At 34.2% G+C, this 16,695-nt stretch overlaps 2 protein-coding genes across 5 annotated transcripts; one reads left to right on the top strand and one right to left on the bottom strand.

The window, feature by feature from the left end:
• Positions 1 to 54: 54 nt before the first annotated feature.
• LOC109007236 (mitogen-activated protein kinase kinase 3) lies at positions 55 to 6,421 on the bottom strand. Of its 2 annotated transcripts, XM_018986828.2 has the most exons (12): positions 6,277 to 6,421; positions 6,156 to 6,192; positions 5,951 to 6,066; positions 5,565 to 5,822; positions 4,730 to 4,948; positions 4,476 to 4,613; positions 4,161 to 4,328; positions 3,633 to 3,746; positions 3,031 to 3,138; positions 2,288 to 2,379; positions 1,034 to 1,424; positions 55 to 388 (listed from the first exon to the last, which is right to left on the bottom strand). In XM_018986828.2, the coding sequence occupies exons 3-11, from the start codon at positions 6,050 to 6,052 to the stop codon at positions 1,055 to 1,057; spliced, it is 1,569 nt and encodes a 522-aa protein (XP_018842373.1). In that variant the 5' UTR covers positions 6,053 to 6,066; positions 6,156 to 6,192; positions 6,277 to 6,421; the 3' UTR covers positions 55 to 388; positions 1,034 to 1,054. The 2 variants fall into 2 exon arrangements, with proteins under 2 accessions (XP_018842373.1, XP_018842372.1); XM_018986827.2 differs by lacking the exon at positions 6,156 to 6,192.
• Positions 6,422 to 13,179: 6,758 nt separating this feature from the next.
• LOC109007237 (LOB domain-containing protein 25) lies at positions 13,180 to 15,060 on the top strand. 3 transcript variants are annotated; one of them, XM_018986829.2, is made up of 2 exons: positions 13,180 to 13,421; positions 14,270 to 15,060. In XM_018986829.2, the coding sequence occupies exon 2, from the start codon at positions 14,279 to 14,281 to the stop codon at positions 14,789 to 14,791; it is 513 nt and encodes a 170-aa protein (XP_018842374.1). In that variant the 5' UTR covers positions 13,180 to 13,421; positions 14,270 to 14,278; the 3' UTR covers positions 14,792 to 15,060. The 3 variants fall into 3 exon arrangements, with proteins under 3 accessions (XP_018842374.1, XP_035549522.1, XP_018842375.1); XM_035693629.1 differs by having other exon boundaries at positions 13,191 to 13,418; positions 14,268 to 15,060; XM_018986830.2 differs by lacking the exon at positions 13,180 to 13,421 and adding an exon at positions 13,543 to 13,823.
• Positions 15,061 to 16,695: the final 1,635 nt, after the last annotated feature.

Genomic DNA, 16,695 nt, shown 5'->3' with positions numbered 1-16,695 from the left:
CTGAAACAATTATTACAATAATGTTAATGGTACATAAAAAGTTCCCCAGATGAACAGGAAATTAGAAAAGATGTGGAGACGAGTTTTTCACAACTGTAATAATGTTAATGATACATAAAAAGGATTGTTCAGATGAACAGAAAATTAGGAAAGCTTTGGAGATATATAATTTTTTTACAACGTTCAATGATACAATTGAAAATTTACCGATGGAATAATTACATTGGCTGTATACATGCTTCCACTTTAACACTGTGCCAATCGAAATAAACGTAAATTCTGTGACCTAATAATACATTTTTATAATTATTCGTTCCTATAAAGTGGGGTCACAGAAACAAGAGAAGAGTTTGTTAGTTCGACTTTGCCGGAGCCAGAGTTGAAATATCTGTCAACAAAATATAAGTTTCATGTGAGTTGTACTCGAAGAACAAAATTGCATATCAAGAATTCGCAAAGTCAAATGCCATTTTCAAATTCGAGTAGAACAGAAGTCCCAAACCAATTCCATCTGAAATTAAAAGTATTCAAATTTTTGAAAAGGGACTTGGTGAGAATTGAACCCATCTAAAGCCATTTGAGGTGCAGCAATGATGCAGCAAACAGTTTTTTTTTTTTTTATTGGTAAATAAAATTTTATTGATCAGAATAGGCAAACTCAAGTACATGGATCATATACAAGAGCAATGCCTAGGAGTGATGTTCTAGTGATACAATAAATTCATGATAGCAGCAAACAGTTATCACTACTGATTATTGTTAAACAAATATTTGTTCCATGCCTAAACACCATGAACACAAACCAGTTTCAGTCTAGAGAACGCATTTCCCATTTGGCAGCTAGCAATATACAGAGACAGATACAACATGCTGAAATCGTTTGTAATAATTGCATATTACTCCTTAACCAAGATAATTTTCTAAAAAGAAATACTTTCACATTCAAAATAATTTAAAACTAGCAATAGCTACAGTATTGTAGAAACACTTTCAAAAAATCAATAAAGTGTCAACAAATGCTGAATCTACTGACCTGGGAGGAAGATCTTCACTGTTAGTTTTCTCTACTGGATATATACAGCTCCTGCTTAGCTATGAAGTAATGGCCAATGAGATTACTTGGTTCCACGATGAATTGTTCTTGGAACGTTCCCATTCGCTTGCTAGATAAATCGACAGAAAGATCTTTAAAATTTGGCAAACCCTCTACCTGTATGCCATCTCCACAAATAAGAAACTGATTCCCAACAATGAAGGATCCGGATACCCTAATGGCAACTCCATCTTGCCCATGAGCACGGCACTGAAGTTTTTCCACGACATGCACAAGTTTTTCAGGAGGCCAGTCACCTGCTAATGTAGTCCGGATACTTGAAAGAGTTGTAAATATATCATTTGGACCAACAGAGTTCTTCCCAGAGAAACTAGAAGAATAAAAGATCACATTACTGGCACTACAAGTATTACTTATCAACAAAAACAAAAGCAGTGGGCATGAAATGGGAAAAACATACTACACTGCCAGTTTCACGTTTTTTAAAGTTTAAAAATGACTTTCGACAAAACTACCCACCCCAGAGAGAGATATTTTATCTGTTGTATGACATTTATGCAATTATTCCCCAGTTCTATACAATAAATATCCAAACAAAAGCTAGCTGTTGTTCTTCTTCAGTTAGCTGTGAGACATTCTGTTTACAACGATATGTTTTTTTTTTTACCGATCAAAAAATTACATGTTTCTTCCCTATTGCGATTAAATTTTGCTGATGGTATTTTTTTTGTCAAAAAGGTGGAATAATTAATCTTCTAACTAAAGATTCCATTGATATTTATTTATTATTTTTTTAAATTTTTAATTTTTAAATTTTAAGTTTTTTTTTTTAAATTTTTTATGTTGGGAAACTTCTCCAAGACAGGGCCCTTCAGACTCACCCCTGCAGAGTAAACCCCGGTCCCGTGCATTGCACCCTTGGAATTTTTTTCTACACAGAACTGGTTAAATCGCTGGCTTTTCACCATGAGGTGTGACCCCAAAAGATTGTTTGCACCCATGAGGTGTTGAACCTTGGACCTTGAAGGGACTGATACCCCAAGACCAAGGCTTTCACCACTTGAGCCAACCCCTTGGGGTTGAAAGATGTATGAAGCTCCTTTCTGAAGAAGTTTGAGTAGACAGACAATGTTTGATCAATTTAAACCTTTCACCTTTCAGAATTAGAATTTTCTTCTAGAAAAATATTAAAAAAAAAAAAAAGTAAAAAGTTGTTGAGGCATAGTTCAGCACCTAAGAGTTGAACCTTCTTTATATAAGGTCTTTATATGCTGCCACTGTTCATCAGGTCCGTCAAAGAGTAGGTAATAATGTATCGTCAACATCTGATTAGAATCACAAAGAGCTTGATCAGTATCCATGATGCATGAGCACATATGATTACTTCTCATGAAGGTCTGCAACCGTATCAAAACATTTTATTGGCACAACCTAACATGTCAACACGTATAGAATTTAGGTTGATTAAATGATAATGGAAGCCCCAATATTTCTGTCATTGTAATGATGGAGGCTGATTGAAAAATATGTTACAGAAAAATTCAATGCAAATTAAACTATCGCATCTAATCTGAATTTGCTAAATTTAAAATAGGAAAATCCCTAAAAAGGACCACTCAGTGTGTAGGTTCTAAGATTTTTTTTCCTTACAGGTGTAGGTTCTTAGATACTATGCAAGCAAAAACTAAAACTTGAATTTTGGGTGCAATATTAAGGTCGGAAGATGCTGGCCTCCATTTGTACAATTAAAGCAGGAATATAGAAGTTTTGTTGTCTGAAAGTTAATATGTACAAGCATAATAGCCTGATTTGCACACAACAACCTCGTTCATAATTAATTAACTTCCTCACATTGACCCAATGTTATTGGATTACATTTTTCTTTAAAACCCATGAATACCTATCTCACATTGACAATTATTATTGTGTAAGCACACTTGGTGAGTGATATAGAAGTAAAAGTTTACTGTACTTACATCTGCCAAATCCTTCATTCTTTGCGTTGGATCAAAAACGCTTTGGACAAATTCTGCTAAATCCACTTCAGCATGATCATACTTTGTAATAAAAGGGTGTGAAAGTAGCTGCAATTCAAGAATATTAATTAACAGTGTAAGTTGAAGCATCATATCTACATTTAATGAAGTACATCAAAACTGAACTGATCTACTACATTGACCAGAGGAATTGCATTTGGCAATGATAAAGTAGATAATTTCTCTAATGACACATTAAAAAGCAAGGATGAAAAGTGGAGGAATAATTAAAAAAAGGAGAAACGGAAACCCACGATAATAACTTAGAACTAAATGTCTACATGAGTAGTTACATGCTCCAAGTGGAGGCAGCACAAAAGGCATCTGTTTATAGTGATTTTGAAAATTTAAAGAAGTTTGTTGAGTTAATCATCGCATATTTAATATTTTCCACAATTCAGTTTTTTCTTTTAAATTCAGGCACTAAAATCTTCTTTTATGCTTAGATGAGGGTAATCAAAACCATGGATTTATACTCCATTATCATTGAGCACAGCTTTTATCATGTTCCATATTGCAGCTAACTTCTGCCATTTACTCACCTGCTCTGCTGTGGGCCTAGCATCCGCATCCTTCTGCAAGCAAGCATTGATAAATGAGCAGAACTCTGGTGAAAAATTTAATTTTGATGGTGACGGTGACGGGTCCTCCAAGATCTGCCAAACCGAGAAACTTTTAGCTGCTAAACAAAGGCATGAAATGTGGGCAATAAGATCCATATGAATACATATATCCCTAACATCTGTAAATGGGAGCACAACTTCCTCATTCTTGATGGCTAGGAGAATTAGGGCTCGTTTAGATAGTGAGATAAGATGAGATGAATAAAATATTGTTAGAATATTATTTTTTAATATTATTATTGTTTTGAGATTTGAAAAAGTTGAATTGTTTATTATATTTTGTGTGAGTATTTGGGAAAGTTGTAATGATGAGATGAGATGAGGTGAGATGTTGTATGTATGATAGAGGTAGTGTGGTGATTGACCTCAATGTGAATCCAAACGAGCCCTTAGACTACTGAAATAGCATGTTGGTTACATGATTTTGAATGGGCATTGGCATGTCACCTGTAACATAAGATTGACAGGTCCTTCATTAGCTGAATATGGGAATTCTCCTGTACCACATTCGAATAGAGCAAGACCAAGGCTCCAAATATCGGCTGGATACGAATAACTCTCATTTCGAATTCGCTCAGGTGACATGTATGTAACAGTTCCAACAAAAGTAGCACACTGGTAAATTAAATCCAGAGATTAGTAACGACTCTAAAGCTCAATAATCATCTTCAGTGTAAACTCAACATGCATTAACAAGAAAGCAGCATACGAAAATAAAACCAGCACTTATGTTACTAGATTCATCAAGAATGTATAACTAACCATTGCCATTGAATTCTCTAAGCCAGCACTTATGCCAAAGTCCGTTATTTTTGGCTCCCCCTTCAGATTCACAAGCAAATTTGCTGGCTTGATGTCTCTGTGAACTAAATGTCTAATTCCATGCAAGTAGTTTAACCCCTTCCAGGATGAAAAACACAATGTTAGTAAACAAGATGTACCAGGTTCATACTAGATGTCAATCAGAATCCTCCATATGGAGGAAAATCCATCTGAAACTGAAAAGATATTCTTACGTTAAGGAGATTCTGAAACATAGATGAAAGGACAGGTTCGGGTATTCTTTTCTGCAATCTTAAGATATCTGCCAAAGACCCTCCATCCATGTATTCCAAAGCTATGCTTATTTGCCCAGAGTCTGGAGTATAAAATGCGCCGTGGAATTCTACAAGACCCTGATAGCAAGGAGCTTCGCACAATGTCCGTATCTCAGTGAGAAGTTGTTGCCTTTTCTCCTGGCATGCACAAGTGAAAACTTATGTAAAACAATATGACAAGTGAATAGGAATATAATTAGTTCCTTTCAATATACTTTAGGAGTGAAATAATGTAATTCTAAAGTAGAGGCGCCTAAGTTGGTATCATAATCCAGAATGGTAGGACGTGTTTAATGGTTTTTTGAGTCATATATGATGCTGCCTATTCATACACAACATGACAACAAGACATGCAAGATATGCAAACTTGTTGAGGCAACAAGTGCAAATCAGCCTCATCAAGTTTGCATATCAACTTCAGATACTTTTAAAGAGTGTAGACTAAGCGAAGAATGCTTCTCTAAATTTCCTCCTCCACGACATTATTTAAACACCAGAAGAGCAGGCCAAGACTGACCTTAATTTTAATGCACAATTCACAATTCACAAGCATTTCATTTACAATCAAGAATCCAATTTCACCAAATGGGAAAGTTAAATAATAAGAAACATGACCTCTTGACCTCCTCAGATTGTGATAAAAATGTAAACCACTTGATCTATTTCTTTAAATCTTAGTGCATGGGAAAGCGAGTCAAACTCTCACAGCATTATATTCTAGAAGAAATTAAGACTTGGCAGGCTAGCAATATACCTTCTCAAAGATATTGATCTTCTTCAAGGCTAAAATCCTATGACTAGGAATATGTATAGCTCTCTGAACAACACTGCTTGCTCCACTACCTATAGCTCCAAATATCCTCATCTCATGTGAAGCACAACGGTACGCCTTCTCACTGCTGTCTGTCTCGTCCACCAGCGGCCAAGACGTGCACTTTTGCAACCCCAGCTCGTTAATGTTGTACACTCCATAGGATCTACTCAATAAATTAACAGTCCCACCGTCCGATAGCTGCACAAAAAAAAAGAAAATATTAACAATTTTTTTGATAAATAATAAAAATAAAAATAATAACAACAACAATTTAGTGTTCCATTTTCCATAATCTAGATTTCCGACTCCAATGCAATATGGATTACCGTATAAGAATCACAAGGGTCCAACGTCGAGCCGGGTGAGAAGCCCTTTTCGGCATCAAACAATGGCGCAAGCTTTTTTCTTAGTTCCTCCAATCCAGCCATAAATGGTTTCGCTACTGTAATTCATCAAATTAAAACCCAAAATTACCTTATTTTTGGCTTAAAATCAATTCAATTTACAGGAAAAAAATAACCTAGATTATACCTCTTGGCTCTTAAAGCTTGTAATAACAGGTAATAACCTAGTATTTGAACCAATACGAAAATGAGATTCAAAAGAAGAGGAAATAGCAATGGAAAGCGAGTTAATGGGGGAGGACACTTACAAGTGAAGAAACACTGGAACTACTGAATTCGAACGGATTTTCAATTTTGGTGAGCTTCAAATCCTAGGCCAACCAGACCATGGTTTCGTTGCGTTTAGGGTCTCCGCAGCATTGGCATGACACACGAATCATGTAGCGCCACGAATCTGAATTTTGCGAAATACTCGCATTCAAGGCGACGTCGTCGTTTTGGTCGTCATTATGTAATTTCCATTTGGGCCGAGCCCTAGTACAACGTTGATACGCTTCAGTGGAGGCTCACTATTCTTATGGGCTCCAGCTCATACAGCGAATTGTTAAAACGTGTCTTTTTTTTTTTTTTTCCAATCGACTTGAAATATTTTTTTTAAAAAAAGAAACAATCAAATTTTTTAAAGCATTTTTTTTTAAAATTTATTCACTAATATTAAAAAAATATTATTTTATAAATGGGGGCGTTCAATATAATTGCGTCCCAAGAAATACTACCATATATGGGTAGTTTAGTATTTTCATTTTCTATCACCTTATATTTTATATATATATATTGGCAAAAGAAAGTGACTTTGATCAGAAGATGGAATATTGAGAAATTCATAGATACCCCTAGGCTATAATATTATTGAAGATAAAGGCATCCTTCCATTGAAATTGTTACGTACATATTAATTAATTAAGGTGATGGAAACATGATTACATTTAGTACTCGTGATCACCATCTCCATATATATATATATGTGTGTATATATTATATATATATATATATATATGGACAAAACGATCAAACACAGGTGGTGGCGATCACTGAGTAGTCATTACAAGAAAAATAGTCTTTTTTAACGCCATATTTCGTTGCTAAAAGTGGCGAGAATTGCCGGAATTATTTTTTCCTGAACGTTTCTGCTTTGAAGCACATTGCATGTGAAAGTTGCTTTACAACAACTTTTTACCAAGATTTAAAAAAATGTCACAAAAACATCACTACTTGTGGCGCTGTTGTATTGCTACAAATAGATATGTAAGCGCCAAAAAAATGGTACACAAAATTGCATATGTCGTTGCAAAAAATTTATACTGGCAATGCAAATTCGATAAAATTACTCATTTTCGGTAACTAAAATTCGTCGAAAATAATTTGTTATAAAATTAAAAAATATTAGTGAAACTGTATGGCTGTCATAGCTTGAAGCACACAAAGGATGTGAACAATACATTATAAATATACTAAAAATTGGGGAGAGGGGGGAGAGAGAGAGAGTCACCTTGGAGGCGAGGAGATGACAGCTCGACAGCTAGCAGTCGGTGTGAGGAGAGGTGAGTTTCAAATTTCCCTAGAGGAGAGAGAGAGGGTATCATGGTGCATAATAAATTGATTTTGGGGATTTTTCCGTCAATAAGGCATCTTAGAACTTTTTGCAGTGATCAACGTGTCGTAGCAAAAAAAATATATAACCTAGCTAGTCGATTGATTTTCTATCGGTATTATTTAAGGCAACAAAAGATCCCTATAAAATACGTTTTGCAGCTAAATATGAGTCGCCGCAAAATATTTTGGTTGCAAAAACCATGTTTTCTTGTAGTACTGATGTTTATTGCGGCGACAAAAAGGTCAAAATAGGTAAAGTCGCCGTAAATGATTGCACAGTAAATTCCCCATCAACATTTCCCAAATTTGCATTGGAATTCAACGGCAAAATGACAAATGTTGCAATTAATTAAGGTCCATTCGTGACGATTTTTTTTTGAGGCTAAATGAAAACCGTCGCAAAAAGACCTATTTTCTTGTAGTGAGTGTTTTGGTTGTCGATATCTAATTAAGATGCATGAAGGCATGCATCCGTCTTGTATTTGAATTTATTTATTTATTTTAAATTAAGCATTATCATTGAAGTAATCAACATGTGATATTTAATTTCTATCGTGAAGTTCAGATCTACAAAGAGAGTACTAGAGAATTCTAAAGAATATTCTTGATCTAAATTTAGCCGTCTACGACGATTCATTTGTGCATTCCTCGTATAGACATATATAATTACGTAGAATGATTTCCTCGTATATATATATATATATATATTTAGAAACGACCATATATATGCTAAAATAGGTCATGCCTTATAAATCAGCTAGCTAGCTACTGGTAAAAGTAATTACATGGATCGAATAACCCCACTTCTATATATAAGACACTGCTCATGATCAGAGGTGCAGCTTAATATTGAAGAGTTTTCTCGATCTGTTTAATTTCAGACGTCTATTCATAAAGTCACCCGGCCGCCGCCATCCTCCACTTTAATCCTCCACTTCAAAAGCCATTTCCCTTTTATGCATAGAGCCGCGACGTTTCATGAGTCTTCTTCAGCAAGCATGATCGACTATTCTAAGACAGCCTTCCACTTTGTAGAAACATAAAGCCAAAGCAGCAATTATAGTTTACCTAAAAACACTTGTCAGCCGTCACTGATCATCGATCTCTTTAATTTGTTTCTCCCTAGCTAGCTCTGACATCTTTGCTAAACATGGGTGTAACTTGTTATATCCTAATCTCAACATTCAACGTGGGTGACAATATTTGCTTCCTGAAGGACCAGCAGGAGAAATTGATATGCATGAGTACTACTTGATCGGGAATGTTATTGATGTTAGTCGAAAAGCAGAGATCGAGGGACAACGCGCGTACAAATGCAGCCGTGGGGGTCTCTGGACCAAGAAATTACAAGAGGGCAGGTGGCTTCAAAAAGTGGAACATGACTGTGAAATAATTCAAGTCAATAAATTGATAGCAGATGGGCAGGGATCATGATCGGGATCGAGGTCCGTACGTAGAAGTACGTGTACGTAATTGAAGGTCGCTAGTAGTGTTATAAAGGAATTAACTGGTACTACAAGGCCTACAAGCTAATTAATTGGCCGGGAAGAAAGCGGCTGAAAAGCTTGATTCGTCTATACGTACTCGATCGATTTGGACATTTAAAGCGGGAGGGAAATTTTGATGTAGTAACCTGGTAAGCGTAGCTATCTCTCAGTGCCTCTAACCTAACGAATGACCCATGCACCGAGAAAACTACGACCACGGAATCATCTTTGAATTCTATGATCTGGAGCGCCTGCCTGCCAGCTTTGGGAAGAACAATATATGCATGGGTTCTCATGGTGACTCATTTCCCATAACAGATACAAAACATGCATGGGCAGTACTACGAAATATCACAACACTAGCACTAAACTTGAATCAAAGCGATCGATGTTAATTACTCGATCAGCAGATTATAATTAATGAACTGGTCATGTCCGAGCTTGATAACATTTTAAGTGACAAAGAGAAGAATATGTAGTAAATGACCAAGGAGACTAGTCTACAGATCACATGTTAAGGACGTTGATAAATGATCAACGTCCTGCCCTCCTACACTGGCGGATCATTTAGGCTAGGAATCGATGGCCCCGGCCACCTCCTCAAATTGCAGCTTGTCCAAAAAAAATTGTGACGTTGCTCGATCATATATAGATCAGGCCGTCAGGCTTAATTATGTAGTACTAGTAGTACAACTAGTACGTACCTCGTGTGGACGATATGTACAGGACATTTAAGCCCATATATAGTAAAAATATTTTATCTCATCTAATCTCATGATTATCATTATAATTTTTTTTTAAATTTGCATACAAAATATAATAAACATTAACTCAATTTTTTCAAATTCTAAAATAATAATAATATTAAAAAATAATATTTTATTTAACTTTTAATTTTCATCTAAAATCATCTCATATTTCTTTCTAAACCGTACCTTAATTTGCCTGCATAATAAATGTATAAAGCAGTACTAAAAAAGATAATGGTTTCCAGAAGTATCAGGCAAGTCATGATGAAGAACCCTAATTAAACTTAATTTGTACATTAATTTGGTAATAAGATCTATCTAGATGATCAAGTCCATGTCGTGCTGGGGAATTTGGTAGTTTCGAGTTGGAACTTTAATTTTTTACTCTGAAAAATCATAAGATTTATATATATTATTATGCCTATAGATTGTAGAATTGCTGCTAAAGAAAAGGCTGGACGGATGCAGGCCGTTTTTGTTGTCAATCAATATATATTATAATCAATAACCAATCTTTCGAGTTCAAATTAAATATATAACAGAATCATTAAGCCATTATGTTGAACATATATTGAACCGAGCGTGATATATAAATATATCTGCTATCAACCAATAATTGCTGCTCTAATCATTAGGGCCATTATTCCTTTATCGATAAACAATTGCAACATGACCCCAATTAATAGTACTGTCATGTAAAGAATCCCAGCATGAGAACGATCGCTGCAGCTAGCTAGCAAGGTCGATCGAGACTCGCACTTTGGCCAAAACGCATGAGTGTGTGTGTGTGTATATATATATATATATATATATATATATATATATGGATCTAATCAAAGTGCCCATGATCATGATCTCTAGCTCCACTTTGCAGCTTCTTGATGCCCAAAGCTAGGCCATGATCATAACCCAGACAAATAATAATAAAATAGATCAAGTTTAAATATGCATAAATACATCCATATATATATATATATATATATATATATGCAGATACCTGTCCACATATTATAAGGCTACAAAAATTAAGTAGAATCATGTACGTACATTATATATATATATATAGGAGATCTAAATAAAAATCATCGATCCCATGTTCATTACTACTATTCGACAATGATCATGTAACATGGTATTAAATAAACATATAACTTTATCAACTAATTAATTATATAAACTATATTGTGTATTATAAATCAAGTAATAATTAATTTGATATATAGATCAGTTGTGATTTGAAAAATATTGGGGATGAATTCTATATTATCAAAGTTGGGAAAGCATTCTAGCTACCTAACTAGCTAGCTAGCTCTAGGACCTGCAGGAACCGTTTAAGCAAAAAGCAAAAAAAGAAGAAAGAAGACGGAACGATCGACCCCCACCACCCAATTACCTTTAAAAATAAAGTAGCCTTATCGTGCCTTTTTGGCCTATGAAAGACCAAACGATCTAGATTGTATATATATACACACACGCACCCTTGCAAGAAAATCTTCATTTTCGACGTACGTATCATGTCACGTACGTATGAGTATTCAAGAATAGTACTACTACGTATAACGTACGTACACATGAACTTCTATATATCAATCATATTGTATGCATAGAAATTAACTACGTATATGCCTCATGATTTTCTTTATACGAAATTGTCATCCGATCCATTATATATAGTACTGCATTCATCATCATGTATATGTATGTACGTACATATATATCTCGTACATATATATAGATATATATTCATGTTGCCTTGTTGGTATATACATCGATGATCTGGGTTTTTGTTTCAATGTTGTGAGGATTTTTTTCATTATCTTGCAACCTGCAAGCTGTATCTCATGATCACTACGCGCGTATTAATGGCAGCATTTAATATAGGGTAATGATACCCTTGCAATCGGTTCCCTCCTCCTTTACTATATTTTTTATTTTTATTATTATTTTTAAATATTTTTTAACATCTTTAATCATTAAAAAAAAATTTAAAAATATATATTTTTAATTTTTATTAATAATAATTTAAAAAAAATTAAAAATTAAAAAATATATATATAAATAATAATAAATAAATAGTAGAATAGTAGTAATCCGGATCTTATCATTTTCCATTAATATATACTGCAGCAAGTATGACTTTGTGATGATCAGTACGTACGTACTAGCTAGCTAAGTCAACCAAAAACACACACATATAATATATATATATATATATATAATATATATAATTAAATTTCAGTCAAGTTTGTCGATCTGTAACTTTAGTAGTACTGAAAATGATTCCAGCGCTGTATGCTTGCTGAAAATTACTGAATTCAATAATGGAAGCTGCAAACAGTAAAATTACTTTCGGAGTTTGGCCGTACTGCTAGCTGCTACTCGAACTCAATAATTGAAGCCAACAGTATATATAATATCTCAGAGGCTGGATGGCATCCCTGCATATATACCGCATGGTTTTAAACAAATTAATCATGAACAATGTCGACCCTGAAATTTTTCTGAGAGAGAGAACATTATACCGATCATGAATGTTTGGTACAATATATAGGCAAAGTTCAAATTAATTATATGATCTAAAAGTAGGATTTCTTCTCTTTGGACTCATGCCTTGATCAGGTTTACTTGTTTTTTTTTTTTTTTTTTTAAACTTCAATGCGATGAAGAATCAAGCTGGAATTTATATGTTTCTAGGGTTTTGAAACTTTTGATCACATGCATGCAAGCTTAAGAGAATCTCTTATTAGGATCGAGTCTAATTAAACAAACGCGCGAAAATTAATTTCTGTGCGTAGATGCATTTTTAGGTCTCGTTTGTTTTCATAGAGGAGATGAAATGAGATAAGATGAATTGAAATAAAAGTTAAAAGTTGAATAAAATATTATTAAAATATAATTTTTAATATAATTTTTATTTTAAAATTTAAAAAAATTGAATTGTTTATTTTATTTTATGTAAAAATTTAAAAAAATTATAATTATTAGATGAAATGAGATAAAAAATTTTATAAAAACAAACGAGGCTAAAGAGAGATTTTCATATGCAATAATAAAAGAGCCACACAAGTATTTCAAATTAATGTTTTGCATTTAATTAATAGATCTCAATTAATTTGTAATTAATATATATATATATATATATATATATATAACGGGAGTTTTAAAAAAAATTACGATGGGATGTAAAATCACCGCTTGTGCTTAAATTTAATAATAGATATAATTTGTCGGACAAGTTTCAACTTAATTAAGCTGCCGATTGAAGTTGAACAGTGTTTGATATTATTATAAAGGCAATGTCATAGTCATCCTTCTTTTTCTTGTAGCCCCATTTATTTCCCTTTGTCTTTTGCTCCCCGTTCCTTCTCACTGAAAATGCTCTTTGCCTCCCTTCATCTTCGTCTACCTTTCTATCAGTACTATATTTATATATATCTAACCTGCAACTAGGGTTTCCTCTTTCTTTGAAGTTCCCTCTATATAGCTCCAGCTTCCTTTTCCTTGGGACCTCTCGGAGAATAGATCTTGAAGGAGCTAGCTAGCCTACACCTCGGAAAAAAAAAGGTAATAATATTAATATTTCTGATCGATTAATAGACCTCGACATAGATAAGAGGGTAGGTACAAGGTGCAGCCTTTCTAATAATTTATTTATTTATATCATATATAACGTACTTTCCTTTCTTTCGAATGAAATGTTTCTTCAATTTTTAGGTTATAGAAGTTGATCCCCGGGGTTATTTGGGGTTTGGAATTGGACAGGTAGAATTCCAGTGATGTGAAGAAAGAGAGAAAAGCTGAAATTACAGTAGGGATATCGACCCATGCTCTATTGACTAACAAAAGAGAGAGAAGAACAGAGAGAGAGAGAGAGAGAGAGAGAGACTTTTTCAAAGGACAACTAGCTAGCATACTGGTTGAATTACAAAACTATTGAGCAAATTCATCATGGAGAATCCTAACACAGTAAAACATCCCTATCTTCATGTGTCTTATTCTTTTTTTTTTTTTTATTGTTATTATTTGTATAAACAAAGTGGGGGAGGGGTGGATTTGCTATGCAATATTCACAGAAAATGGCACTGATCATGTATATTTCAAGAAAGGAAAAAAAAATTTAAAAAAAATCTGAAAAGAAGATAAAGTACTGAATGTTTTAGCAGCTATATATATATACAGAAGCATGTGGTGCTAACCCTAGTTCTACTGTCCCAGAAATCCCCTAGTTCAATATGTGTGAGCCTTTTCCAGTTCAAAGAAGCCAGCAGTAATATTCTAATTAGTTAGTTTACTCGAAAAACTGAACATATGAATTTATCCTTAAGGGAACTTATAATGTCTTCCAAGTTCAAGTGAATTCACCATAAACTGCTTGATAATAAATTAGATGGGCTTTAATTCTGATCTTGCAGTGAAGTAATATGGCCTCTTCTAGCTACTCCAACTCTCCCTGTGCTGCCTGTAAATTTTTGCGGAGAAAATGCATGCCAGATTGCATTTTTGCACCATATTTTCCGCCCGAAGAGCCACAGAAATTTGCCAATGTTCACAAGATTTTTGGCGCAAGCAATGTGAGTAAGCTCCTCAACGAAGTCCTTCCCCATCAGAGAGAGGATGCAGTCAACTCTCTGGCCTATGAAGCCGAGGCACGAATAAAAGACCCGGTCTATGGCTGTGTTGGAGCCATCTCAGTCCTTCAAAGGCATGTCCTTCGGCTCCAGAAGGAATTGGAAGCCACAAATGCAGACCTGATGCGGTATGCCTGCAACGAGATGCCTACATCAACACCCCAGTTTGGAAGGAGGATGGGGACTCATGAAGGAAGTTCTTTTGGTCAAAGTACTTCTGGTTCGTATTATTCTTCTCCATGGAATAATGATCCCTGTGATCAGGATAGCCAAGATAGATCAGGAGGAGATCATGGAAATATGTAAGCAGCTGGTTAATTGTATTGACCATTCTTATGTCTATATATGACTACGTACGTACGTACATTGAGACATCTACTCAATTTTACCATCTGGAGATTCTCAATGAATTGGAAAGGGGCCGGGAAGGTCCTATCATGCACGGTACTATAACATGGCATGTGCTATGCTGCGAAGACCCGGCCGCTCATGACTAGATTACTATGCGGTATATGCACCGAATATTGCTACATATGTAATTTGCAAATGAGTCAACTTAAATTATATATGCACCATCAAGATTCTATATAGTGTATATAGGCCGAGGTGGGAGTACTGTTTCTATATATATGTAAATTATTAAGCTTTTAGAGAGAGAGAGAGAGAGAGAGAGAGAGAGAGGGTGTTCCTAAGCTTGATTATTAATCATTAATGTTAATTCACTATATATGTCCTTGGAGCGTTATCATTTGGGTATGGTTTGGAGCATGTACATATATATATATTGGAAGTTTCTTATCTTTGATATATATTCTTAATGTTTCCTATATTAATAAGGCTATGAAGACTGCGATAATCGATATATCCGTTGTTTATAATAAAGAAGCTTTATATATGAATTAGTTTCTTAATTCTGATCTGATCATGTATTCCAGTCTTTTGCTTATCTGATGATCAGTTGAATATATGGGTGATCTTTGATTTGAGATCAAGATGATCATGATCATCATATTATCTCTTTTATTAATAAACAAATTAAAATATCCAAAAGGTACCGGCCAATTATCTATGTAGTATACTAACTCTAATATGATCATGATGATCAAGAAAACCCTTATATTATTTCTTTCCTTGTATTTTCTAAGTCCAATGGTTTATGATAATGATCATTGAGGGTACTGTCTGGCCTTCAGTTTGAAGGCGGCCACCAACCTCACTTTTATAGTTTATTTTACTGCCAAACTTAGCTAGTTAATTCAATGGTACTCCATTAATTATATGGCATAATTAATTTGTTAGCTAGTGCAGAATTCGGCCTCTAGCTAGCTAGTGATTGATCAATTGTACTGATCAGTTGTGTGTAGATCGATCATCAATCTTGTAATTGGTTCATATATGACCTTATAATTATCTCAGTTAATTCACAAATTAAATGAAATGTTTCTTGATCATGTAATTGATCAGTGACATCATATATATATATTAATTACTGCAGGGTAGGACATGAATTTGTTGGTCCACATGTACGTACATGATGCATGTGCTTGGTCCTTACGTACATCATGTACAATTGAAGTTGATGTGAATTATGCCACTCAATCAATCCATGATAATTCTTAAATAAATATGCATGATAGCTTTAATTTCTAGCTAGCAGAATATATAAGAGCAATGCTACACAACCTCTCTAACCTCCACACACCACATTTTTTTAAATTTTAATATTTTTTTAAAATTTTTTTAGTTTATTCTTTTTAAAATAATTTAATTTTTCTATTTATTATTCATATATTAAATATTTAATAAAAGAAAAATAATAATAAAATTAAAAAATATGTGGTGTATGGAGATTGTGTAGATTTTTTCAATACATATATTTTAAAAGATCACCTGCCTCTAATTACAAGATAGCTAGACCGGAGTACTTAACTACTGTACTGCATATTCTCGTTAGAAATTAATCGGGAAAATTAGTATAAGCTAGTTGCTATTATATATATATATATCAAATCACAGTGAAAAGGAAATGTACACACGCATGATCTCATCCTGCGCGCCAATAAATGGGTTCCCCTTTTTGTTCAGCGTGAATATTAATGCTGTAGGCCTAAGTGTGAACACGTGATGATCAATGAGTATGTTAATGAGATTCTTTGAGCTTTTGGCAAATCAAGCTGCTGCTAATTAGTTACAACTTGCTTAATTCTCAT

Source organism: Juglans regia, chromosome 1 (genome assembly GCF_001411555.2).
Source record: "Juglans regia cultivar Chandler chromosome 1, Walnut 2.0, whole genome shotgun sequence".
NCBI lineage: Eukaryota > Viridiplantae > Streptophyta > Magnoliopsida > Fagales > Juglandaceae > Juglans > Juglans regia.
The sequence above is the reverse complement of the archived record's forward strand: the minus strand, read 5'-3'. Positions and strand labels throughout refer to the sequence as shown.

Bases quoted from the DNA above. Each gene is read 5' to 3' on its own strand.
- LOC109007236 (XM_018986828.2), bottom strand. From the start codon at position 6,052: ATGGCTGGATTGGAGGAACTAAGAAAAAAGCTTGCGCCATTGTTTGAT. The intron at 5,823-5,950 runs GTAATCCATATT...TTTTTTGTGCAG, and splicing joins ACCCTTGTGATTCTTATACG to CTATCGGACGGTGGGACTGT. The intron at 3,139-3,632 runs GTGAGTAAATGG...CTTGAATTGCAG, and splicing joins CTAGGCCCACAGCAGAGCAG to CTACTTTCACACCCTTTTAT.
- LOC109007237 (XM_018986829.2), top strand. From the start codon at position 14,279: ATGGCCTCTTCTAGCTACTCCAACTCTCCCTGTGCTGCCTGTAAATTT.